This window comes from Gasterosteus aculeatus, chromosome 15 (assembly GCF_964276395.1).
Source record: "Gasterosteus aculeatus chromosome 15, fGasAcu3.hap1.1, whole genome shotgun sequence".
In the NCBI taxonomy this organism is placed as follows: Eukaryota; Metazoa; Chordata; class Actinopteri; order Perciformes; family Gasterosteidae; genus Gasterosteus; species Gasterosteus aculeatus.
The window spans coordinates 16,994,413-17,022,058 of NC_135703.1; the positions used below are offsets into that span (position 1 = coordinate 16,994,413).

At 43.7% G+C, this 27,646-nt stretch overlaps 1 protein-coding gene across 4 annotated transcripts; it reads left to right on the top strand.

Moving 5' to 3' along the window:
- Nucleotides 1-1,388: 1,388 nt before the first annotated feature.
- Nucleotides 1,389-27,352, top strand: gphna (gephyrin a). Of its 4 annotated transcripts, none has more exons than XM_040199313.2 (24): nucleotides 1,389-1,526; nucleotides 5,009-5,087; nucleotides 5,470-5,527; nucleotides 5,731-5,823; nucleotides 6,116-6,210; nucleotides 6,381-6,447; nucleotides 7,009-7,329; nucleotides 8,022-8,123; nucleotides 12,119-12,256; nucleotides 13,037-13,079; nucleotides 13,215-13,352; nucleotides 13,494-13,586; nucleotides 14,390-14,445; nucleotides 15,010-15,129; nucleotides 15,234-15,292; nucleotides 16,308-16,461; nucleotides 16,594-16,715; nucleotides 17,426-17,513; nucleotides 17,660-17,733; nucleotides 18,174-18,238; nucleotides 23,283-23,386; nucleotides 23,881-23,977; nucleotides 24,096-24,234; nucleotides 24,327-27,352. In XM_040199313.2, the coding sequence occupies exons 1-23, from the start codon at nucleotides 1,463-1,465 to the stop codon at nucleotides 24,227-24,229; spliced, it is 2,364 nt and encodes a 787-aa protein (XP_040055247.2). In that variant the 5' UTR covers nucleotides 1,389-1,462; the 3' UTR covers nucleotides 24,230-24,234; nucleotides 24,327-27,352. The 4 variants fall into 4 exon arrangements, with proteins under 4 accessions (XP_040055247.2, XP_077945145.1, XP_040055248.2 ...); XM_078089019.1 differs by having other exon boundaries at nucleotides 24,096-24,230; XM_040199314.2 differs by lacking the exon at nucleotides 8,022-8,123.
- The last annotated feature ends 294 nt before the right edge of the window (nucleotides 27,353-27,646 follow it).

The window sequence follows — 27,646 nt, forward strand, 5'->3', positions numbered from 1 at the left end:
GAATAATAACATTAACATTAAAGGGGATTTTCAAAACAAGGTGAAAGTCTTACAACTTAAAGACAATGTTGATCAAATTAAACTTTTTTTTTTCTTAAAATTAGAGAATTATTTCGTCTATTCTATAATGTCATCTTCATTCACTAGGTTTTGTCACCTCGTATTGTCACTGTCATTGTACATGGGTTCCACTTTTATACCTGTTGATGTGTATGACTGGACCCAAAAAGGTGAATATCCTTCTTGATGCTGTAGAACGGTTTTTGAGGGCTTCAGGCTGCTGGTCTCTCTCTCATTGAGTCTGTTTTAATCATTACGAGTTCCCAACTCTTTCGCTTGGAGTTATACATGTATACATTTAATCCAATTACAATTCACCCACGTTTCATTTTCTTTGGCAGTGACAATTGAATTTATGTTCAACTTCTGGGTGGCTTTGTGCAAATATGACACAGGTCCTCTTAGACGGAAGATTTCACAAGCCAATAATGTCCTAGTTCTGCTCAGTGTTTTTTATTGACAGACCCACATCCTAAAGTATTGGTGGTTGGAGTGGTCGACATCCAGAGGAGGAGCAGCAGCCCACAAAACACATGACAATGTGGGTCATTTGCCTAAAGAGTATTGCTGGAATTGCTTCATAAGCAGTTATTTTCCAAAATGGTGGCTATGGGGCAAAGTGAGCCATGGCCTAAGGAGTATATTAAGCCAGTGGTTCAACATACCCCCCCCCCCCAATGTAAGACACTAGAAACGTTAGACACTAGAGACGTTATTGGGTCTTCTCTCTCAACGAAGAAGTGCTCATTAGATCAGCGGTTCCCAAACAAGAATGCCGCGGCCCAATTTGAATTCTGAAAATCTTTTGCGGCCCACCCACACCTTTAATCACAACTCTGATCAAAACATAAACTAGGGATGATTATATGACCTTAAGAATGTAACCGATTAAAAATGTATTAACCGACAATGTATGTTTTGTATACCATTTTCTCCGGAGCTCATATTATATTACTAATACTACAAGAGGGCGCCCCATTTGACATATTTTTATATTAATTTCAAACTTTTCAAAATTGAAAATTAAAAACATTTTCTTTATTTATTGTAAATGACCATTGCGGCCCACACTTTGGGTATCGCTGCATTAGATAATTGAGATGATGCCATACCTACATTAACCTCTTTTCGGTGCCACCATTGTTGTCTAGAACAAACAGTGGTACGGAAACCCACTAAGCAACTTCCAATGCTTCCAGTAAGTCCTCGTGGGACGTTATCCGCTCTTTCCTCTGGCTAAGCCACAAACGCGTTACTTGCACCATAAAACTGTTTCTCGCATTGGTCTCAATTAACGCTCGGATTCCCGCGTGATCCCGTCGTGAGATCGCGAGAACACAGCTGCCGAGCGAGGTAGTTCTCGCCCCGCTCCGCCGGCACAGTGCAGGCAGAGGTTGTAAACATGGCGGCGGACGGGATGGTGCTCACCAACCACGACCATCAGACCCGAGTGGGGATTTTGACGGGTAGGAGCCTGTTGGTTAAAATGCAATGAAATGCTTCTCAGTCACGCACCTGCGTGGCGTTTTGCCGACGGTTGCCTGTGCACGTCGGTGTCACGATACGAGCTGTCGCCGCTGCCAACCTAGCTGTCGTTATCCAGTATGCTAAGCTAACCGGTCATTGCTCTGACGTTAACGTTAGCTGCTTTCCGTATTTGACAGGTCGGGCAGATGCGGGGTATGCTTTGTAACGACGTCATTTGAATTCCTGTGGAGAAGTCTGTTGTGTGTATGTGTGTGTGTATGTGTATATGTATATATATATAAATATATATATATATATATACATGAATGTATGTGTGTTAGTGTTGAGACTGGCTGTCATATTCGTTGTCGTTCTAGATGGCTGCACGACATTGTAGAGATATATTTTAATCAGCGTCAAGTGAGACAGAAGGAAACCGAGACTCGTGAGGACTTTCAAAATTAGACGGCCCATTCCTTTGGTGAGCGACTACTGCAATGATACATTAACTACGGTTGGAGCTTTTATTGTGGAAGAAGCCCCCCGTTCTTCCGTTGTGACTGTGGCTGTATGTTGCCGCCTTGACGCAAGGGAACGTTTTATTTTTCCTCCAGCAGTGGAGCGATAGCGAGCCTACATCAGCTGCATTATTCATGTCCCTTTGCAGATCCGATGTGTCGGCCGCTACTGACGGTGATCTTCATTAACATTTCTGTAACGGTTCCCTTGGCGGCCATTTCATGTGGCACCAATCTGTATGTGTGTTTTGAAGCTCACTGCAAAATGTACAATTATGAGTCGTGCGTTTGGTGTCTATTAAAAGCCACTTAGAAGAAAAGGCCGACTGCCAAAGCCCCCCCGCCCGCCCCCAACTTGTGCAGGTTGTTCGGCAGCTCTCCTAAAAAGCTCAGCCGATGTTCGTCCTGAGTCGTGCAGTGGGTGACTGGGACCAGTATGTAGTCGTGTGGCCGTCCCCAGTAGCCCCGCTACCTCCCCACCAGGCATGGAGGGCCTGGAAGGGGGGACGTGAGAATAATTCTAAGAGGTTGCGTCCCAGCAGCTGGCTGGGAAGTCTGTCGTGGTCTTGATGAGCTAGCATTTTAGCTAACGGCAGCTAACCCCTGCTGTCCACATAGCCAACAACCACAACCTTCTGTCGTGTGTGTGCGCGCGCCAACTTTGTTATTTGCAAGTGCCTTCATTATTTCATAGATGGAAGCCGATTTCTGCCACAAAAAAAGGAAGGGTTAGAAAGTGGAAATGAAGTCTTAAGATGTGCGCATGCGCAGGCCCCTTGCAGCTGGTTGTTGACATCACTACGGTCACAGAGAGGCGTCGTTCGGGTCTCGCTGATGAGCTATTGAACCGCGAAGTCCGAATCTGTGAATATCTTGCCAACTTTACCGAACTGTAAAAGTTCTACGGACACTTGCAACCACTCACTCACCTCATAACAAACAGGGAGGGACAGATCCGCCTGTCGTACAGTGGTCCGCTTTTAGCGGAGTCTAGATTATCTTCGGTATTTCCGAGTCCGAAAAGATTAAACTTATTGGGAAATAAAAAAGCTTTCCGGGTGGTATTTATTCCGTAGCAGTGGTGATTAGTGACGACTAAAAAGTCCTTTTATTGAACCAGTGTTGTCAACTCCTCCACGATGAAGGACTTTCAGTCGACGTGACGTATGTCTCCTCTGTGCTCCGACTGCTGCAAGCCGACTAACTGCCAAACGATACGTGCTTTCACCTAAAAGTCTCCAATAAAGCCAGATAAGGTCGCAGGATTTGTCGCTGGTCGCACTGACAAAAAGTATTTTCTCTTTGGTGGAAATGGGCTTCCATAATTAAGAGTTTGGTTGTAAAAAGTATTTTATTTACGCGTGTGTATACATATATTAGGGCTGGGCATGTTAACGCATTATAAATGCTGTAACCTCCACGCCTGTCTCAAGTCTTTAGCAGACTGCATCAGATTGTTTTCAAGGATCCATCTTCCCCTCAGTTCTGACTAGTTTCCCTGTACATGCTGAAGAAAAGCATCCCGTGATACCGCCAAAATGTTACATTTTTGTCTCATCTGACCACAGCACCTTCTTCCACATGTTTACTGTGTCTCCCACGTGGCTAGTGGCATACTCAAACCATATTTGTTATGGTTTACTTTCTCCTTGCCACTCTTCCGTAAAGGCCAGATTTGTGGAGTACACGGCTAATAGTTGTCCTGTGGACAGTCTCAGCTGTGGATCCTCCAGAGTTACCATGGGCCTCTTGGTTGCTGCTTTATTTTCTCCTGGTCCTGCTCGTCAGTTTTGGGGGACGGCCTTGTCTTTGCAGCTTTTTTTAGTTTTAGTTTTTTCTTTAGTATTCTATTGTCTTGAAAGCTAAATGTGTACTGCAAGGTGTTTAAAGAGCAAGTGGGTGTAGATCCAACTGCTCTGTGGAGAAATCCTCCATGTTAAGGGAAAAGGATATTGTGGTTAGCTAGTTTGGAGAGAGTCCTCCAATGTGCTCCATGAATATTTGTTTGTGGCTTTGGTTACTTTGCCATATAACGACTCATACATCATATTCTGTGTCCGACCTGTGGTGGAAGTCAGGAAGCCTCGTTGTTAAATCTTCAGCCAAATCGGTCACAACTGCATATTGATTTGATTTCCCTTCATTCCAGAACAATCCATTGGATTTTTTTTTCTTCCCCAGTTCAGTGTTGAACGTGGCTTTAAGGGGTTAAAGGGGTCTGTCTGCAGATGGAGATAACCAATCGAAATGGCTGAGGTTTGCTTAGCTGGACTCCACTAGTCACGTTAACTATCTAGAGTTTTGCCCTTGAACCAAGTGCACCAAAGTTTCACAACAAGCTATTTTTCTTCTGGGACTAATGAAAATGTGTGCAAATGCTTCAAAAGTCTATAATAGAGTGTAATAGTTTTTCAATGACTTGTATTTTCTGGTGAGAAGTCACTTATATTTATGTTCAGCAACCTGCATGATAACATTTCAAAATACAATTTATTCATTTAGAAAAAAGTGTATAAATAGTTTGATATTTTTGGAAAAGGTAAAATGTGTTAGATGAAAGAACTGATACCACTGGCAAACCGCTCCGTTAGGTAAACCGTTGCACCCTGCTCCGGTTAGGGGAGACTGGAATTAGGGGGAAACGGCCACAGCAGCTCTGTCAGAACCAGTCTGAAGTTTGACTGCTTGCATTGTAAGACTTACTGGGCAGATTTTTATAATTCATTATTTACATTTCTGTAGAAGACAATGGCATATACATACATTCGGAATTGCATTTGAACCCTTGAAACATTAATTAGATCACGATAATGTGCCTGGATGAACGACCATTGAAGTGAACTAATTAATATTGACCAAGATTCTACTTTTCTTTGTAGTCCAGCAGTTTCTGCGTATCAGTGACCACTTTTACTTTTCATCACAATCTTCTGTCTCATGACCTGAACTTCTGTCTTCCTTAGTCAGTGACAGCTGTTTCAAGAACTTGGCTGAGGACAGGAGTGGAGTTAACCTGAAGGACCTGGTCCATGATCCCTCACTGTGAGTCCTCACGCACACACATGTCTGTGAGTCAGATCAGTCCATTATTAACAAATGCACACACAAAGTTTCACTGCTGTGTTTCCTGATTTATTTTTAAGGAGCTTGAGTTATATTTTGCCACGCATACCGAAATTATTAATCATAAAAAGATACACGTAGTCCACACATATATTTCTGATGCAGTCCTGCATTTTAGTACTAACTAATAGAAATAAAAAAATCGATTTCTTTCAAAGGATTTGCAATGCATACTGCGTTAGTGAAGGTGGCAGGATATGACATCCAACACTAGGGTTAGCTAACAAGCGCATAAAGTACACGCATGTACGTGGACTGATTTTACACTGCCTCCGTCTTGCTCTCCCCCTACCTCCTGCAGGCTTGGAGGAGTCATAGCGGCCTACAAGATCGTCCCAGATGAGATTGATGAAATCAAGGTAGGTGTTGTTGCAATGAGCTCACCAGTGATGCCATCGCTCCCAGTTTTACCAGACACACAGCAATATGAGGTGAAAACTGGACTGTCTTCACACTTTCCCACAGAAAGTCCTAAAAGAAGACCCGCGCGAGAAACACTGACAACCGGGACACTTCTCAAATAGTGTCTGAATCTATTTGTTTGTTTTTCACATATGCAAAGGAAACTCTTTTGGAGTGGTGCGATGAACAGCAGCTGAATCTCATTCTCACTACCGGAGGAACTGGATTTGCACCACGCGATGTAACGCCTGAGGTACCAACACACACGCAAAATACTGTAAACATGGCCTAGGTTACACACTCACAGCAGCTCATGTGTTTCCACACATCTCTATGCGATCTGCATGCTCACATAGTGACTGGATATATTGATAGCGTTGAAATGACGTGCGTAATCAACTGGTGATTACAATCGGGACAATTAGAAACTAAATTACAGGCTCTGTTAGTAAACTGAACAAACGGCTTAAAAAAACGCATTTTGTATTCTAACCAAAGGAGTGATTTCTGACGTCTGAACCAGCTCCGGATGCTTTGTTTTGCAGGCCACCAGAGAGGTGATAGAGCGAGAGGCTCCGGGAATGGCTCTCGCCATGCTGATGGGATCGCTCAACGTTACACCGCTAGGCATGCTTTCCAGGTGAACCGTAACCTTTTCACTCCTGCTGTTAACCGTCTGTCAATTAAGAGGTGCTCCCTGAACCAGCATGTGAAGTGCTAAATCTGCTAACCTGATCAATTCTAACCAGTTATGTGTGCGTGGTGTCCTCTCCTGCACTAATCGGCTTCCTACTTGCATTGTCTCTCCAGGCCTGTGTGTGGTATTCGTGGTAAGACCCTGATCATCAACCTGCCAGGGAGCAAGAAGGGCTCTCAGGTAGGATTCTGTGCTTTTCTGAACTCTGCTAGAATCCTATAAATGCTTACTCATGCAATGTAGCCAATGGTGATGATGCATTTTGAATAAACTTCAAACATGTGGATTCAATTGAAATAAGATGGGTGAAGAACGGATTCTGACTAGTTTCAGACCTCAAACTCAAATGAACTTTACTTGAGATTTACTTCTCTTAAACCATCGCTTGGTCCCAGCTGTAGATATATAATGGAAGTAGAACGGACATTCACGGAGGTGAATTTGAACGGAGTCTTCATTTAGCTCTTTGATGCCAAAGTATAACTTTTTGGCCCTAGAGTTATTTGAATAAATGAAAAGAAGTCATTTAACCACTTAGTCAGTGATTGGAAATGTCATCACAGCTATACAGAACTGACAATATATTATGAACAGCACCATTTCACAGGAAAGCTGGCTGCTGTTTTTCAGTGACAAAGCTTCACAAACGTGCCCAATATATCAATAGTGTTAAGTAAGAAAGTACGAAGCAACTACAAAAGTGCAGCAAACTTTCACTTGCTCATTGTCTCAAATCCCCAGGAGTGTTTTCAGTTCATCCTGCCCGCTCTGCCCCACGCCATCGACCTGCTGCGCGAGGCCACCGTCAGGGTAAAGTCCACTCACGCCGCCCTGGAGCAGCTGTCCTCCCCTTCCCCTCTGCTGGCCAACGCGCACATCGACGCACACATCAACATGCACACCATGGAGCGTGGCACCCAATGCGAGGACGAGGACGATGAGGAGGACGACGACGAGGAGGAGGACGAGAGGAGGCGGGGTCCACACGTGCACAACCACCACCACCACCACCACCACCAGCACGGCTCCTCCCACATTACCGCAGCCGCTATTGCTGCCAAGGTAACCTGCCGCCAGGGCACTCCGCCACCAGTGGCAAAATTGGCTCACTGCAGCTGCAATTGACGACAGACAACCGCTGCTCGAATGTCACAAAGCTACACAAAAATCAATATTTGGTTTTGAAAGAAATCGGCAGCAATTCTATCTAAAATCTAAACATTCCTATCTTTTTCCCCCCACTGATAAAAACATTCTAGGTTTGATCAATCTGAAAGTTGTTTTTTTAAGGAAAAAATAGTGCTTTAGTATATTTTATACCACACTGTGGGCACTTTAATGTGAAGTTATCCAACTTTCACTTTTTATCTCAAGCGCATATTGAAACAAGGAGCAGCTTACCCCGCCCCCCCCGATTCAGCAGTAATCTTCATTTTGGTTTTCATGTTCCGTCCTATTTAACTGAAGGCATTGCTGTTTTGTGGTGAACACAATATCTTCTATTATCCAGGACTTCCCATGATCCCTGTAACAGTGTGGCCATAATCAAGTGATCATGCATGGTCCAGCCATACGCTAGGATTACACCAGTCTCGTTAATATAATACTCCAGTCAAATGTCCACTTTTTGTGTTATCATTCATTAACCAGATTGAAGCACTGCATTTCATCTCATTCACCTGTCTCACTGGGGACATTTGTCTGTCGGTCGGTGTGCGTGCGTGCGTGTGTGTGTGTGTCTGTGTGTCCATCAGACAAGCCATGCTGCGGTCATGGCTAAGGGTGGTCCCTACCTGCTTGGCAACACGCCTGCCCCGCCCACTCATTTCACCTGCTCCTGCACCCATGACCAGCAGGTGAGACCCTCCCACACACCCCTCCTCTCCCTGTCATTGGTCACTTCATCGTGTCGTTCAGGTAATCACTGCCTGGCCATGTTCTTCACATGTGCATAGACATAATGCAGCTTTAAAATAACCAATCCAAAATAGTTCATCAGCTATCAGTCATGTTTGTAAAATGTTTAATTACAAACTGAAATGTAGAAAATCCATAAACTTACCTTAGGAAGGATACAGAAGGTTCCAGCAAACGGTGGGCAGCTGTCCATGGTGTCACTGGTGCAGTCACAGGGAATCATGGTTTTCTGCTCACGTTGCCTTTAGGAAAAAGAAGTCATTCTAAACGATGTTCTAGATCGATTATTTATATATATATATATATATATATATATATATATATATATATATATCTCTCAGGTGGTTAGATAGGATTTAGTCCAACTTCATGTTGGCCTGGTTTATTAATATCATTTATAAAAGCAGTTTGTAGGTGTGATCACATTTACTTTACAGCTTGTTTTGATAATAATTGGACATTGTGTATTCGTGGTCACCTTCGCAATTGGTTTGAGAACTGAGACAACAAAGTCATCCATGTATTCCTATTTGATGTAAATATGTCAGTGTAGCATACACTCAGTGCTGTAGTGGTAAAATTAGAGGTGGGTAAACTCTGAATGTTGTGATCATACAGACCTCGACGCGATGCGAAGCAACGCAACACAAAGCGTTGCGACTCTGTAAGGCTGTCCTGGTTATATTGCATTATGTTATTAGTAAAAGTCATATACAATCAATGACAATGAATAAATGGGTTAGTAGTTTATTAAATCTAAGAAAACAGTGAAGAAAAGTATGTCAACACAACAAGACAATTGCAGATTAAGAACTATCTACATATGGAGTCTCCTTTTTACAGTAGTGCCCAGAGGGCCTCCTTGTCCTCCACGTCAGGTCCTGCCTTGCACAGAGGAGCCATGAACCCCAGAACACGTGTTCTAGGGTTCATGGCTCCTCTGTGCTTCTCCTCTCTCTATTGAACCTGGTGTTTCTCCTCTCCCTGTGCTCTCTGCATCATTGCCTGTCCTCTCACTGCCTGAAAAAATATGTTGAATTTAAGAGTTACCAGTTAAGCAGCCTGTCAATTACACTGACAACATAAGTTAAAGGAACACTCATGTACTACCTATGTCATCATAAATAGCCTACACAGCATTGTTTTCCAATCTACGCGTCAGCGTGTGTTTACACACCTCCTGGATCCTGATTGGTGTCGCTGCTGCAGCCGCAAGGCACTGATTGGATGCTCACAGACCGTAATACAGCGCAGATGAACATGATTCACGCCGTTTATATGTTCAACAATAGGAAACGTAGTCTTAGCTGTTTTAAAATTACACCAAGTTTTATTTCGGATTATTCCAACGGAAGAATAAAAGGCGCAGGGAACTTAGAGGTGCGTAAGCGCTATTTATAGGTGCGTAAATGCTATTTCCAAAATTCCAGAGGTGCGTAAACGGCGTTTACGTGCGTTTACCCTCCACTACAGCCCTGCATACACTTGACTACTGGTCAAGTGTATGCTACACTGCTACACTTGACCAGTAGTCGAACCCGAGCTCTAAAACAAATGGCCCGATGGGACTTTGTGGAGGAATATGCTCATTCACTTTCCCGTAAAGACAAAAAAACACTCAATGGTGCTTTAAGATGGCAGTACGAAACACACATTAAAGAAGGAATTATGACCTGTTTAAATTACTAATGCAAGCTCTATTATTAAAACCACAAAAAGATTTGTCAAACACATATATATTAATACAATACTATCATTTATTTCCTCATCACTTGAGTTTTTTTATGTACCTAAACAATTTAAATGACAGTGAAAATAAAAAATAAGATTAATTGAAAAGCAATATTTCTTGATTTTATTTGTTACAATATATATATATATATACAGGGGGCGGCACGGTGGCGTGGTGGTTAGCACTGTTGCCTCACAGCAAGAAGGTCCTGGGTTCGATTCCACCCAGTGGCCTTTCTGTGTGGAGTCTGCATGTTCTCCCCGTGTCTGCGTGGGTTCTCTCCGGGTTCTCCGGCTTCCTCCCACAGTCCAAAGACATGCTCTGGGGATCAGGTTAATTGGTGACTCTAAATTGCCCGTAGCTGTGTGAATGTGAGTGTGAATGGTTGTGTGTCTCTGTGTTGCCCTGCGATTGGCTGGCGACCAATCCAGGATGTACCCGGTCTATCGCCCGAAGTTGGCTGGGATGGACTCCAGACCCCCCCGCAACCCTGTGTGCAGGATAAGCGGTTTGACAATGGATGGATGGATATATATATATATATATATATATATATAAATATTTGCTTGGAATATTTTTGCTATTTTTTCTCTATAGATACACAACAGATTAGATCAGATTGACCAGAATCCCCGTCGCTACAGTACTGGAGCAGGCCGTTTCCCCAGGGTGTGTTATGTTGTATTTGTTTTCTCTTAAGAGTTATAGTTATTCCTTTCACTTTTCATCTCAAGTCAGTACACCGATAGATTTGAGTCTGTAATTGTAGAAAAGCCTAAAGCTCGCACAAAGCAGCAGGTCTATGCTGTTGTGTAAAACACAAGTCTGTCATCTAAGAAACCCATGCTAGGTATTACACTCACTCTGCCTGCGTCGGGAAATACCCCTAAAGCTAGCTGCTAATGACCACTTTGGTAATGTTATGTAGAGTACAGCAGATGTTGAGTACAGGCTTGGGTTGTGTGTCGTATACACTAACAACACTAGTAACTGTTACCTTTCTGCAAAGAAGTAGCTGCTTTTAACAATCCCATCTTGGGGGATGCCTCTTGAGTTTGAATCAACAACATAATCACACTATTTGAAGTCTTAATTATTGCTTCTTGGATTAATATTTGCCCTCTGTGGTGATGTGTGTATTCAGTCATAATTTACTTTATTATAACAGTATTTCATTTAAATCAGTGTCTTATTATCATCAGGTTTTGAGGTGAATGAAGTCCCTCCTACCTGCAGGGTTCTCTATCCTCGCTTCCAGTCAAACTGTCTCAATCTTCACCCAGCAAAACATCCTCAACATTTACCACTGACTGTACGTCTGTGGCTTAGGATAGAGCACATCTGGGGAAACTACATCTGAACCCAAATGTTTCATTATAACTCTTCTCCACCGGTGTAAAATCATTGAACAGGACATTTATGAAATGCTTACTATGCTTAATTCCAGTTTTATTTTCAAAGTATTATGTTTGTTATAAAAAAAGAGAAAATTATTGATCCTTTACCCTTTCATCTGACTTGGTGTACACATGCAGCTGTTCATGCAGATGTCGTTGCTTGCTCAGGGTGCTGGTTTTCATTATAATGAATAAAAAGGCACAACCCACCAAGACAGACGCTGTCGTAACACGTATATTGTTATAAGAGGTAACAGAATCATGTATTTGTGACCCTCACAACATTCCATGGAGGTGAAAACAATGCCTTTGGGTGTGGGTCTGATTCAGCGCCTCCATTTCAACAAGTCTCTTGTCTGCTAGGATTGTCTCTTGGTCGAGTGGAATTGGCGCTTGAGTATCACAAGAAGGCTGTAAAATAGCAGCTCATGAAAAACACCAGTTGGGTCAAAATCAAGTTTAACAGTCTTGGTAACGGTAAAATCTGCAGTATCACACAATTTTATTTTATAACACTTGAACCTGGCTAGTAAAGTTAGCTACCATGGTTTTAATTTGTGGATTACACCGGCTTAGTTTGGTGGCCGAAAAATGATAGAACCTGAATGAAAAGGAAAGATAAAGCACTCCTTGTATTATTTGTAATTGCAGAAAATGCAAAATTAACAGATTTGATTAGCTTCACCTAATTAGTTTAACTTCCTTCATTCCGTTAAAGGGCTCTAAGTGTTACTGCGCCATGAAGACAAAACTCTTTGGCTTAAATTAACTGTGTGTGTGTGTGTGTATGTGTTTGTGCGTATAGATCCCAGACTCTATCATTTCTCGAGGCGTTCAGGTGCTTCCTCGAGATTCCGCTTCTTTAAGCTCCACCCCTTCTGAGTCACCGCGGGCAACACAGGCCACGTCCCGCCTTTCCACCGCCTCATGCCCGACACCCAAGGTACACGCACGCTTTCATTTTTTCTTTCTTACATGTTTTTCAAGACTCAAACGCATGTTGAGAACCTATGTGTGCTGATGGAAGTAGAAAGCTTCTCAGCAGTTCCCCCCAAAAGCAAAGGACAGTTCTTGCACGATGGGAATTTTTGTTTATTTTTTTTCTGATGCTTTTACCACATGATGTCAAACTCCCAGTGCCGAAAGTGTTGCCAATTTGAAGACACTTGCTTTGAGACGCATGAAACCAATAAGATCGCTTACCAAATGGTTTAAGTGTAAAACAAATCTGACCACTGATTTTATCTCCCTACTTTGGAACGAGTATGTTTGTAGTCAGATCAAATTCAAAAGCTGGTGTTCAGACGTGAGTGTCTCTCCCAGAGATCACCCTTTGTTTTGTTGTTGTTGGCTTTTGAAACACACATGTTCAATGGCCACGGTTATTAACATTTATATCAAGACAAAGACTGCAAATTAATAATGAGTAATAAAGGCAGTAAAGAGCCAGTGTTGTATGTGGAGCTGTCACTGTTTTGATAATGCAGTACTAGTGGGCAAGCCACCAGCAGATATTGTGTGTATTGATGATCAGATCTGGACTGAATTCCCAGCTGGAGTTCATGTTACCTGTGTGTCCATGTCCTGTCTATTATACATTATTAATAGAACATGGAAGCCTTTGGCCAGTCTGTCCTGTTATGGAGGAGATGCATTGAAATCGTCCATATGTTTGCATCGAAACATGACCAAATTATACAATCATTGTCCCATCTCTCTGCAGGTCCAGTCACGATGTGGCAGTAATGAGAACATTCTGAGGGCGAGTAAGTTCAGTGTGTGTGTTTGCCTGTATTTGAGTGTGTGCGGCTCATTAACACGCCTGCTTGAAACAGTAATTTATATTTAAACTTTGGGGTATGCACAGGGTCACCACTTGATAACGTCATGTGTCTGTGTAGGTCACAGTGCTGTAGACATCAGCAAGGTGGCACGTCGTCATCGCATGTCTCCCTTCCCGTTGACGTCAATGGACAAAGCCTTCATCACTGTTCTTGAGATGACACCTATTCTGGGAATTGAAGTCATTAACTATAGAGGTGAGTCCTCAAAGTGTGTGTCTGTGTGTGCGCGTTCTGCTCAGTTCAATGCACAGACATGTAGATATTATGCGCAATAATGTATATTTATTCTTAGTCATATTTGCACTTAACCGACGCGGCTCGGGCTCATGTCTGCAGACGGTTTGGGTCGTGTCCTCGCTCAGGACATCTATGCCAAAGACAACCTTCCTCCATTCCCTGCTTCCGTAAAAGACGGCTACGCTGTACGAGGTAAGCGCACAGCGGCCGATAAACACTACGTCAGAACACAAGTGAAGGGATTGGACTGTTTCATCGTTATGTATGTCAACTGTCCTCTTTGTTGCTCCTTAAATAAGAAGAATCTGTAGCCGTGGTCTAACTCTCCCAACCAGCCCGTCACCACTTGATTCAGTGGTTAATTTTATGTTAATGACGACGCAAAACTTCCATCTGCACTAATTCCATTAATACAATAATACAGTAATTCCTATATCCCCATTGAACGTGTCAGTCAGTCACTGAACGTTTGCCTGTTGGGTCCCTTGTTACTCTGGGTGACTGAACTCTTCATATCCTGGGTTTTCTCTGCACATATTTTCACATTATTTCGTAGGGATAAGGATGCGTTTAGATTCTTTATCAATACAACATCAGTTCTTTTTCATTAAGAAATACTTGCTCTTTTGATTGCTCCTATTACTTTTCAACTTGCTCGTTAAAACAATAGTTGACGACCTGATTAGAACTGCCGAACAGATTGAAATAATGCCTCTCTTCATGTTCACACCATGTTTATTCTCACTGAACAGGTGTATTTTGTTCCGCACTTACTGTACAGTAACAAGCAAAGTCGTGACAGTAATCTCCATCTCTCGAGTTTCACCTCCCCGTCTCCACGTGGCCTCTCTGTTCTGCTGTGGGCGGACTTCCCTACAGTGCTGCACCAAAACAATTACTGCCAACACTGTTGTGTGGCAGTAACAAAGTATAGTGTATCTTGACTTGTATTTTTCATAATTAACCAAATCAACATGGTTGTTGTTGACCCGTAGCTGCTGACGGCCCCGGAGATCGCTTCATCATGGGAGAATCCCAGGCTGGACATCAGGTCAGCTGTTAATGCTCTGTATTGGGAGTGTTACAGTCCAGAGTAATGCAACCACTAGTGCAGCGGCCCCCTTGGTACCGGGCCGCGGAGAAAATTAATCAAATGTCTTTTGCAAGCCCCTCCCCCCAGCTGGCCGGTTATTTTTCAGTGTTTATCTGCCACACCTTCAAGACCGGTCCGGCATATTTTCTAACATGAAACCGGTACGTGAGGCATAAAAGGTTGGGGACCTCTGCACTAGTGAGCCTAAGCAGTACAAGCACTGTTAACACAACCATAAGCCCATCTGCTTGTACTAATCCCAATAGCTACATCAGATACGGGGCTACGCAGCTGACCAAACTGTAATGCTCTCAGTGTCTGTGTGATCTGATAATCATTGAGTTCGGCACCAGTTCACGGCCGTGAAACAGCTGAAACTATTGCAGTCAGGTGTGACAACAATGACTCGACGCTGTTTCTCATACTAAAGTATTACCTTTTTAAAAGTCTCTACGTAGCATCCCACTGATGTTGCCCATCATCGTTTGAAACACATTCATGATTCAATGTGCGCATTTGCAGCCCACACACACGGTGATGCCAGGTCAGGTGATGAGGGTGACGACCGGGGCTCCGATCCCTTGCGGAGCCGACGCCGTGGTCCAGGTGGAGGATACGGAGCTGCTGAGAGAGTCTGAGGATGTGAGTACACGAGTGAGGGCGTTAGCTCTGTTGTCTCGCTGAACCTATGTATGGCTGTTGTTGTTGTCAGCAGGCGTGGTGATATTGAATCTGGCTTATTTCAGGGCACAGAGGAGCTGGAGGTGAGGATCATGGTCCAGGCCCGGCCCGGACAGGACATCAGGTAAAAACAGCACAAAGTGGAGGCTTTTTATTTTTCATGGAGTCTTTGTCAGATCTGCATGTTGTGGCACGTAGAGCCAGCCGTTTCCTGCACTCGACACACCAAGAACAGAGCCTCTGGTGAAAAGGACAAAACATCCCGTTCAAGTCAAGATGTGTTGTTTTGCGGTTTTGTGTGGAAGAAACTGAAGCCCTAGTCCCGAATAAGACCGCATCAATGATGAGCAGGATCATTCAGGCTATAAATTAAGTGGTATTTCAAAGCTGCGTTAGAATGCCACTAGTTTATTATAGGGCAGGGATTCCCAGACTCAGGTGTGGTGTGAGCACCGCTGGCCCTGACTAAACTTACAATTTATCAAAGAAATGCACTTCAGCTTCTCCTTTTACGTACACACAAGCAAACGTTAGCCTAATTTGTGCAGCTTACTTCATTCATTCAGCAACATTCATACAATATATTAAATTGACTGAAATCTGGGAAAGTATCAGGTGGACATCTGAAGCATAAGAGAGGAGAGGCGCAGAGAGAGAGAGGGAGGAATCTGAGGCGATAGAAACGGATAGTAAACACTCGCGTCTCTTGCTCGCTACCCCTCCTTCTCCCACCCTCTTCTGCGGCAACCTGAGCCTTCTGCGGTGTGTGCGCGTGTTGAATCCTCAAATGGACTCCCCCCTTTTTTATTCATATCTGTTTGAGACTATGCATGTGCCACTATCTGTTCTTTACGTGGTTTATTGTGTTTAGGTCATTTCAAATGACTTTTTTGACATTTAGATGGTTTACTTCTTCCCGATTCGGGAGTAATATGACACAATGTTGCCCCTTTGTTTTAACAGCAGACTAAATATCGTCCATTTCCGCCATTGGTCCATTTGAATGCAGCTATAAATAGGCTTGGTTCCTTTTTTTTCTTTTATTAAGTGCGGTGGGGTCGGGGTGCAAGTCGGGGGTGTAGAAGGGTTTGGGAACCTCTGTTGTAAGGTAACGCGTTTGTAAATGTGTACCTGCACAGGCCCATAGGTCATGACATCAGGCGAGGCGAGTGTGTGTTGGCCAAAGGGACACACATGGGTCCGTCAGAGATTGGCTTGCTTGCTACAGTTGGAGTGACCGACGTCAGCGTGCACAAGTTCCCTGTGGTGGCCATCATGTCAACCGGAAACGAGGTGCGTGCACATCAACGCAAAGGGAACACACACACACACACACACACACACACAGACCTGACTTTGAAATCTTTGCCGTTGAATGTTTGGGGCTTCTTCTGATTGTGTGTGTATGTGTGTCCTTGAGTGTAGCTATTAAATCCAGAGGATGACCTCCACCCAGGGAAAATCCGAGACTCCAACCGCTCCACCTTGCTGTCCACCATCCAGGAGCATGGATACCCCACCATCAACCTGGGCATCGTTGGAGACAAGTAGGAGCCTTCTAGGTTTAAACCATGACAGGAATGTTGCTACCATTTTTTTAATTCATTCAAGAAATATAATAGTAATAATAATAATGTAAAAGTATATGATTTCAAAGTATGTCAGGGCTGCACATGTTTGAATTTCATTCATCACCTTTCTGTTATAAAGATACATTGGGAAAAAACATACTTGTTCTCATTTGTGCAGATTCTCAGGGAGCTTAAAGCATCTAGAAGTAGAAGTAATTTTCACTCCTGGCTAAACTGTCGCTGATGAACAGGCACTGTAGGAAAACACAAACTGCAGCATGAAAGCGTGTCCTAAAGAAAAATGCTACATATTCAAAACCGTTTTAGCTGTAAAAACAAATAAGATTACAACCATGTGGGTTTTTGTTCATTGAGTACGTGTTTGATGTTGCACTTGATAAAGCAGTGTGGATTGCAAGAGAAAGAATGTCTGAACTTGGCTTGGCAGAACTGGTCAAGCTCCAGAATAATCATGATCCTCCCATTATGCCACATGATTGTGTCTTTTTGTCCGAACCTCTTTGCCTGGTCAACACCCACATCTTTTAAGTGCCGTTTGTAACTCAGACTTTCCATTAATTCTGTGGCTTCACTGCACGGCCCCACAACATGTGATACACGGTGTCCGTAGGCTGCAAAGTAGAACCCCCCTTCGCTGAGGTGCCTCATTTTGCTCGTGTTTGCAGCCCTGATGACCTGCTGTCAGCTCTCCACGAGGGAATCAGCCGCGCCGATGTCATCATCACCTCAGGGGGTGTGTCCATGGGAGAGAAGGTAACCTCTAGCTTTCTGAATGACTCACTGATTCATCCACCTTTTTTCTCTGGGCTCCTCTGTGCCCCAAAAGTATTATTTTGTACCAACTGTTAATCCAGCTTTTACAGTGTTCTCTACCCGCCTGTGTTTGTGTGTCCCATCAGGACTACCTCAAACAGGTGCTGGATATTGACCTCCATGCTCAGATCCACTTTGGACGAGTCTTTATGAAGCCCGGGTGAGATGGCGATAACATTAGGCTATAAAAGTGCAAGATGCTGACTAATCTCTCAGTTTTGGGATTCATGGACCACTCTAGACAGTTGCAACTACCATTCTACTACCACTGATGCTTCTCCTCTACTGCTGCTACTGCTTCAAAAACGTACACACCCATTGCTGTTGTGGTTGTTGCTAATCCCTTTATCATTACTGCTGCTTATGCTCCTTCAACGTTTGATAATGTAATTCTTCTGTGCTCAATATTCCTTCTGCTTCTTCTACAAATATTTGAGCTGCTGCTGCTACTCATACTCCCGCTAACGTTGCTGCTGCTACTTTAGTTGTACTGCAGTTTACTGTACCGTTCATCAGTGCTGCTGCTACTCCTGTTATGGATGCTAGAACGGCCTCTGGGACGTCACAGGAAAACTGACCACCTGTGTTTCTGTCCCTCAGTCTTCCTACTACCTTTGCCACAGCTGACATTGATGGAATACGAAAACTCATCTTTGCTCTGCCAGGTAGCATATTTATGTCTGTACTGTGTGTGTGTGTGTGTGTGTGTGTGTTCTCGTGGGGTGTCTGTATATATCTCCTTGTCGTCTATTACCCTGGTCCATCTCTGCGACCCCACTGCTGACCCGTACTGCCTTTTAACAGTGTTGGTTAAGGCAGTGATTCCCAAACTGGGGCCGGGTCCCCCTCAGGGGGGCGCCAAGGAGTACAGAAGGTGTGCTGGAATTTGTCTGCTCGAAGCTTTTTAACATTATGAACATTATCACTAGCAAGAATAAGATCATATTTACTGGATCATTTATACAAAAGTCTGTCTATGAGAGTATTCTAAAATATACTGCTATATTCACTCAGTCAAAAATGGTTCTGTTTAAACCTGCTATTTGTGCACAGTGTCAGAAAAGATCAGTATGAACTTAAAAGTGAACATGCGTCTAGATGCAATCACTTCATTTATGTTGAAGGGAAATGTTCATTTAGAAAAGTTGATTTGATGAAATAAAGCCTCTGAAAATGGGGATGTGTAAAAATGGCTTTAAGTCCTTAACTATTAATGTGTTTAAAGTTGAAAGTCCAGACTTTGGAGTGTGTAAAGAGGAAACATTTAAACAAACGCTTTTGGCCCTGGCTGTATATTGAAGTATTTGCCTATTGAGACCCAGTTGTGGAACGATTCCTCGGGGTTCACCGTATTGATTTTGGTACGATTGATTCGCGCCTTATCTGAATACTATTTCCTTCCGCTTTTATGTCACAGTCCAGGGATTGGGGGCGATGGTGATATCCAAGGCCCATACCTGGAGTAGACCTATATACCTTTATTGTTGTATGTTGTGGAGAAAATGTCGGGAACAATAACCTGTGATCTGTGGCTACTCGTCAGGTGCTACTAGGATTGGATTTCTTTTTTGGTACAGTCACTTTTGTACTTAATGCGAAACCGTACCGAAGTAGACGTGAACCCTACAAGAGATCAACCTTTTCTGAAAGCCTTGTAACTAAATTAACTCCAGTAGATAAATCGCTAACACTCGGGGAGAAAGATGCAGCGTACATTTAATTGGTTGCCTGCGGATGAGACTCAATCTAGGGGGGGAAATAAACATCACAAGTCACAATCTGACTTGGGTGAGCAAGAGGTGAGTCTGTTTAGTCTGTAAACTCATCTACTGGAGCCAGTCGGGCAACATTCGCCTTTTTGTCCCTCCGGCCTCGTCTCGTGTGTCTGTACTCTAGTGAGTGCTTTCTTCATGTTCTGTTAGATGTACTTATTGGATCGATGTACTGGGAGAATAGAGAGTTAAACCATCATTCAGCATTCTCAGCGGTCCGTTTGTTTTGGACCGCCCTAAATCTGCCTCTCGAAGACAGTTCTTCCCATTTTTGCCCGGGACCCTGTATCTCTTCATCAGACTTTGAAATCCGTAGTGCCTGATGGAAATGCTGCTTTCCTGAGACGCTATATCTTATGGGTGTAACCATAGACTGTTCGAAGTAGACGTAATCTGCCGTTACTTTGGTTGGGCTGCCGTTTCCGAGACTCAAGTATTGCAATTTGGTTTGCGCAAACCATTCTTTGTTTTGCACCGAATGTAAGGAAGTGCAGATGCAGTACGCAGCTCTGGTGGATCCCTGTTTATCAAAAGGTAGCTCCACCCAAAGAGGACCCTCTGTCCTCTTATTTTACTTTAAATGTCACCATACTTGACCAAATGTGCTGTATTGACGAAAACGTGGAACTAGAGATTAACACCATGAACTCCTGTTTACTGAACTAATTACTTTAACGCTGGTTAATTCTTCGGGGATAGCGTCACTTTGGAGCATTATTTCCAGCTGCTCCTTTTATGGCGACAAATCACGGTCAAAATTTGAGAGTGCAAATCAGGTTGATGCGCGCGCAAACATCCACGAGCAAATGTCCGTCTCGCACGAGAAATATATATATATCGCAGAACGTGAACGGGGGCGGAGCCAGTCACCATGGTATCTCTACATCTGATTGGTTACAAACCCGGTCTTTGGATTGGCTGGAGTGATTCACAGAAATATAGAAGCCCATTTCCGCACTGCAGAAAGGGGATAGAAAGTCAAAATTCTGAGATAAAACGTTGTCAAAACACAAACGCCACCTTTATGTAACCGTAGTGGACCGTAGCTGACAACCAGCTACAAGCATCATTTACCATCATTGCCGGCACATTAAGGCCGATGCGTCCAGCTCGCAGACCGGTCCGTATTGGTAAAATGAAGTCCGAATCTGTGAATATATTATTATTATTATTATTATAATAAAATATTGCCAACTTTCAATACCGATCGATTTTTGGAAAATCGAAATAATGAGAAGATATGCGCAGGCTCCTCCATAGTTCGGTAAAGTTGGGAAGATATTCACAGATTCAGACTGACGGACCGGTCTGCGAGCTGGACACATCGGTCTTGGTGACTGGCTCCGCCCCCTTACTGTCTAAAAAGAACAACAGCGAGCGCGTAGAAAACACCTTCGAGCGCGAGCAGAGACTAGTCTCGCGAGCGAGGAAGTTCACGTTGCACAAGCCAGCAAATATCTCGCGCGACACAGACTTTTGCTCGCAGATGTTTGACGCGCGCCGCATCAACCTGATTTGCGCTCTCGAATTTTGACAGTGATTTGCCGTCATATTCTTTCTGAATGTGGAACAAATTGAGGAGAGGTTAACTGAGGTCTGTATAAAAACATTTGCTCTCAGTCGGTTCAGTGATGTAAGTTGTAATTTCTGACTGCAGTCCTTTCGGTACTGAAAAAGCAACATTTTTCACAATGAAAAGATGAAGGGGGTTAGAAATGGGCGGAACTGTCCTTTGAAATGCTGCCAACAACCAAACAACGGGACTTAAAAAAATGGTTTATGAAACTGTTCACTTCCACCGTTGTTTTCAGCGCTGGCTGTCATGTTGCCATGGCAACGAGACGGTGTCGCGTGTCCTTTAGCGTAAGTCTGGGCCCCCTGTGATTTGGTAGTGTGTTGGTCTTTGCTCCAGTCCGGCACTGTACATGTATTGCTATTGTTATTAGGAAACTTCAACTTCAGAGAGACTGGGCCCTCCCTGCTGGAGGCCGTAGCCCCGAGTGAGACCAGTGAGGCCAGGCAACCACTAGCCCCTGCACCTAGAGGAAGTAGGTCCTGATGCCGAACCCACAATGACCCATAAAAACCTGACTGCACACATCCTGCCTGCTTGGAAGAAGGGCATCCTGATTACTTGTGAATGACCCTTTAGCCCAAACAGAAACATCGTAATGCAATAAGTGACGGGTGTGACACTGAGCACAGCTGACGAGCGTGGAAAGAAACACGTATTTATGAATACAGCTTTCTGCATAGGGAGGAACTTACCAATTAACACGTGCCATTTATGTTTCACGTCTACATTATTACGATCAGATCTCCTCAAACTGAACTCCAACAATCGTTACTCACTTTGCCTACCCTTCAATCCTAAATGCCCCCTAGAGGTCACAAAAGGGCCTTTTAAATTGCCCATTTAGCATCCATATCATCTATGTATTTCATGCTCATCTTCTGGATGTCCTAGCTTCTTGTCCTGGTCCTTGTTCTGCTCAGCTGTCATAATGACATCGCCCTCGCCCCCCAACCCCAACCCCACCCTCCGTCACTCCTGCCTGCAAATCCACAACTCATTTCATGCTGCGTTAACCAGGGAGAGCACTGCTACAAAAAAGCCAACTGCCTTCTTGTTGTTGTCACACTTATTTTGTTTGGCAAGTATGCAGTCATGATATTGTTGCATACATTTGTTTTTATATATATATTCATTCATCTTGATGTATTGATGATACCTGGTCACTTGATGAATAAAGTGACTTTTCCGGGCCGGTCCTCAACTTACTGGGCTACTGCAGCGCCAGCGAGCAGGAAGACAACCCCCCCGCGCCTCCTTCCACATGGCGCCTGTCCCTGGAACTCTTTTGCCAGGCTGAGCCACCGTCCGTCTGCATGTCCACCCGTGCTGCAGTGACAAAGCCAAGAACGGACAGAGCCATGTTACCTTGTGCTTTTTGTTAGACACGAGAGGATAGTGTAGAATTCAAAGACTTTGCTCTGAAATATAAGGAGGACCTGACTGTTACCATGAACAGCACTCTGTGTACACGTAGGTGTTCTGCAGAACGAAGGGGTTTTGTAGTGTAGTTACTCTTTTAACCCATTAATTAATCGACCACGGCTCCTCTCACAAGTTGTGTTGGTGCATCTCTGGTCTCCTTGTTCCTCCTGTTTCGCTCTTTTCCGTGTTTTCATGTAGCAGCAGAGTTACTTCTTGTTGTGAGCTGTACAGCATGCAGTTCCTTAAATGTACAATTATTAGTGTTACAACAGCTGGTGACATAAACGATTAGTGTCGTGGTGTTTTACCCTGTTAAAGAGTGTTTGTTGTGGCTTATTCATTGTTGTTATAAAGTTATCACCATGGCTCAATCTCTACACACTAAGACAAGTAGCTCCGGCCGCTGGACGCTCCGCGATGACGGGTTAAAATAAAATCTGCCGCCTGCCGAAGAGCAACGTCAGTTGTTTTTACACCGGTATGAACGGTACGGGAGAAATGCCGTACACCGTGCAGCCCGATGTGGCAGTGCACACCACTTCTTTACCGGAGCCATCCAACAGGTTGTTTGCCTGCGTCTCTGGTTTGTGCTTTTGTACCTGCCATGAAAACCCACCTCCTGTGAGATTTATTGTCTTTTCATTTTGGCTTCCTACCTCATTTTTGCTTCCTCAGATGTTGACATGGCTTTGATTGTGCAAACTCTCCCAATCTGCTTGTATTCTGGTCATTGATTGACACACATTGTATGTTACTGTCCTGAAGACACTTTCCAGGCAGTTCTCCGGCTCAGCCAGACCTGTAATGGACATCTGCGCTGTGTATGCAGCAATGTGAACCGTGTCAATGATGCGTTGATGATCTAACATTGTAGTCTAACTTGGCGCTGCAGGTTGCCCTCTGTTCAGTTTCCATAGTAACCCAGTTTTGTTTTCTCAGGAAACCCAGTGTCCGCAGTAGTGACATGTAACCTGTTTGTGATTCCTGCCCTGAGGAAGATGCAAGGAATTCTGGACCCTAGACCTACAATTATAAAAGCTAGGGTAACGCACGCACGCACGCACGCCAGAAAAACATGGGTTGCAGTGAGGGGGCAATGTTGATCAGTGCTGCTTGATCACGTGTCTCAAACGCAAAACGCTAAGAAATCATGCGATTTATTGTGATATAACTTTTGAATAATTACCCAGCACTATTTTGTTTTAAATTCTATAATCTCACTGTGGAACTCTACAGGATCTATACTAGAATATGTTCTATTAACCAAGAACTTTCTGTGAAGAATTTAATAAAAAACCCAGTTTGAAAAAACAAAAACACACATATCATCGCCCTTTAGCCCTTTTTAAGGCGTGTGTGTGTGTGTGTGTGTGTGTGTGTGTGTGTGTGTGTGTGTGTGTGTGTGTGTGTGTGTGTGTGTGTGTGTGTGTGTGTGTGTGTGTGTGTGTGTGTGTGTGTGTGTGTGTGTGTGTGTGTGTGTGTGTGTGTGTGTGTGTGTGTGTGTGTGTGTGTGTGTGTGTGTGTGTGTGTGTTTCAGCTTTCCTGTGACGTGAAGCTGGATCCCAGACCAGAGTACCACCGCTGTATTCTCACCTGGCATCATCAAGAGCCGCTGCCCTGGGCACAAAGCACAGGTGAACCCTGGACTGAAAACAATGTCACTATTCCACTACATCTACTTAAAGAATAGCTTGTTCTTGATACTTTCTTTTATTCATAAGACTTAGCTACACCGTTGTCGCCCCTCCCCAGGCAACCAGGTGTCCAGCAGGCTAATGTCAATGCGTAGCGCCAACGGGCTGCTGATGTTGCCTCCCAAAACGGAGCAGTACGTGGAGCTGCACAAAGGAGAGGTCGTGGACGTCATGGTCATCGGACGGCTATGATGTAGGTCCGTCGTGGTCCCTTCTCTCCGAGTCACCTGTAGAAGTAATGGGGAGGATTGACGGCTCCAACTTTAACGGCAAAATTCTTTCTCCACAGTCTTCGATGTCACTAGCAACCGATTACCATGGCAGTGCCAGGACTTCCTGTCTGGACGGGAAGCGGGCGGGGGAAGGAAGTGATGCATGTCTACCTGGTCGCCATTAGCTGTGATGTCATATGCAACAGCCAATCGGAAGCCAGCGGACGCTGAAACCTCCTTGACTGCTCTGAGGAGATATGCGTATTTCAATGGAGGAAAAAAAAGTGAAAAAAAGAGTATATAAAATACAAGATTTATTCTGTAATATTATTATTATCCTGATGATAATGATTATTGATATTCTTAATTAATATTCTATTTATTATTATCATGGTTCTGATTGAATATTCTCATCTTAGTAGTAACCATTGCCCTCTTCTCTCCCGTTCATTTGCTTTGTGCGTTTGATATGTTTCCCTGGTAGATTTAGATATAGAGACTTTCTCCTCTTGACCTTTTATCCGTTTCTCTCCACCTTCTTTAGCTGCTCTTTTCTGCTCTGAAATCCTCTACCCAGATATAGAAACTCCTTGATAACCCCGTCCCTGCAGTATTACCCCATCTCATCTTCTCCTGGAACACACCGACCCGAACATCTGTATTGACAGAAATATGAACAAAAGGGTTTGAAAGACATCTTTTTTTGTATTGAAGCTGCTAATATAGTTTGTGTCAGTAGAGTAGGACTTGTTTTGCCAAAAAAAAAAAAAATATCTAAGGATATTGGTCTACATGTATTTCCCCCACCTATATCATTTTCCAACCATACTGAGAAACTCATCACGCCTCCCGATAACATGGACGTTTTTGAGGTGGCTCAGTGACTCGGATTGGACGAGTGAATCCTCTGTCATCACGCTGATATCCTTTCTGAGGTCTGACATCAAATGTGAAGATAAAGGACATGATCAGATGCACAATGACTTCCTTATAGTCGGGGAGAAAACCTCTCCCAAATCCCAGGTGGGCCATATAAGCAGGATTACTACAACTTTATCGCTGCAACTAGTTTACACCACGAAACTACCGTGTTGGGATTGAAACACCGATAGTTATATTTGCATTTTCAAAACCATTGTCACCATGAATCAGCTTATTTTCATAGTCAACAAATTCCGGTAAAATGGCCGATGACGTTAACGTGGGGTGGGGGGTTGTATTGCATTCAGAGCCAGGTGAGCTGCTCCCTCTTGTCTCCAGTCTTTATGCTAAGCTAACCAGCGGCGGGCTTTAGCTTCACGTTTAGCGCGCAGGCATGAGAGTGGTCATATTGACAATTCAACCTTTTTATCCAAGTTTGGTGAGCATGTACCAAAACGTCAACTATTCCTTCATAAATGTTTGGAATTGCTCCAATTGAACAAACAATATCTATTAAACTCTCATTAATTTCCTCTATTGCTAGTCTATTTGTGGCATTTGTTCAGAGTAAGACAAATTTTGAACTTGATCAGACGATCCTTTCAGTAGCCAAAGAAGCAAATACCTTGTTGACTAATGATCTCAAAGGCTGTCTCTGCTCAGCCAATCAGACGCCCCCATCTTTTTTTTTTTTTAAACGCATAGGCGAACATGATCGCTTGAGTGAGCTGTAACATCATGTTTTATCCAACTCAGAGAAAGCCCCCAAATCGCCTGTCAAGCAGGGTGTTGCGTTCAGGTGCTCGTAAAGTACACCACTGGTGTATTTCTACCACGACAGTGTTTCAGGTCAAAAGAATCAAACGCAGTTGAACTCTGTAACATAGACACAATCCTTTGAGTACTTTTCTCTCAACGTACTGTACTTGGTCTGAGCGTCAGTGGAAGGAAACCTTGTGTGACATTTAGCCCACAGTGAAAGTTTACTATTAGCGTTAACAAAGTAGTCGTATTACCGAGGACCGTTCAAATGCATCATATGCAACCTGTGAGTCCCAAGCATTCACCAATGCACCATACCTTACTGAACTCTGATTCGTCCTGCCAGGGTGATCAGTACCAAGCTCAGCCTGTGGTCAGAGATGTGATACTGCATTCCGGGCCTGTCAGAATATCGGTAGTAAAGACTGGTACTCGTTTGAATTTAACTGCACTTATGAGGACATAAATGCTGTTTTTCCCAAATGTCGGTTGCTGCCGCTGATCTTTACACTTCTGATACAAAGCGTCAACTTCCAGATCCGACGCTCCTGTCCACTGTCTGTCCTCTACGACTTCAATGCCACACTGGGAAGGAAGTCCGAGCTTTGACCTCCCGCCCCTCTCTCGATAGGCCGACGTAGTCTTCCTTCAACACTCTCCTCTTCATCTTCCTTTCTTCCTCCCCCTCCTCCTCCTGCACACTCGCATGCTCATTCAGGGGCAGGGGGGCGTGTCTTTCTCTTTGGGCAGGTCTCATTCCAGGCGCAAGACTGGGTGCAATACCTGGGCGGGGCTTCTGACCTGACCACGGGTCACGATTTGTGGCAGCCCTCAACGCGATTAATGGTGCAAAAGAAAGAGGCTTTTCAAAGTCCGGCCTCTGGTGCCGACACTGTCTTATCATTTATTTATCTAGCCCAGACATCAGTAACGTCCCAGTTACCTCAAATGCACCATGTATCTGTCAGCGGCTCATGTCATGTTGGAGAAAGTGGAAGAACAAGGTGACTAACGGCTCAAAGGCGGTAATGGACCACATCCAAACTGTGTTTAAAAAGCATTTGATTAAAACACCATGTTTGTGAATTCGGCAGCTCATATCAACAATGAACTGGTCATGACATGAACGCAGCATCAGAGTCCTGCCACCTGCCCAAGGAGCCCCAGTCAAACCCAGATCGATCTACCTGACTGAGAAGAAGCAGGTTGTTTAACTGCCTTGGTACTGAGTGATTCGTTACACTGGACTCAGTGTCACACTGCACACACTATAAACTATGACCAGCACTTGTAATGAAGCAATGACACAGCATTCTACTACTACTGTATAAATATGAATAAATAAATTAAGGTCGTTTTGCCTGTAATGATATTAATGAAACTGAAGATGAATTAATAAAACGAAATGCTGATTATTTTATACTGGTTGTTTTTTTTCTTCTAATCTGTGATCTAATGAAAAATATATTACTTAATGAAGTAATTTTGCTAGTTTGTGTCATGAGGGAAAGTTGTGATACGTGTGCACAGCTAGAAACATCTGTCAAGTTATTTCACATCTGGAGCTGTTTTGTCTGCATAACTGCAGATAACTCGGGTAGAACAACAAAAATATAATATAAAGATAAAGATTTAAATATATAATTTAGAAAATGTGTATATACAAGTCTTTAAATTAAGATATTTTAGAACTAAAACTACGTTAAAATCCAAA

What these genes read in the sequence shown, in the direction of transcription:
- gphna (XM_040199313.2), top strand. Translation starts at nt 1,463, where the DNA reads ATGGCGGCGGACGGGATGGTGCTCACCAACCACGACCATCAGACCCGA. An exon ending in TGAGAACATTCTGAGGGCGA is followed by an intron (nt 13,080 to 13,214) that starts GTAAGTTCAGTG and finishes GTGTCTGTGTAG; the next exon opens with GTCACAGTGCTGTAGACATC. An exon ending in CGGCCCGGACAGGACATCAG is followed by an intron (nt 15,293 to 16,307) that starts GTAAAAACAGCA and finishes GTACCTGCACAG; the next exon opens with GCCCATAGGTCATGACATCA.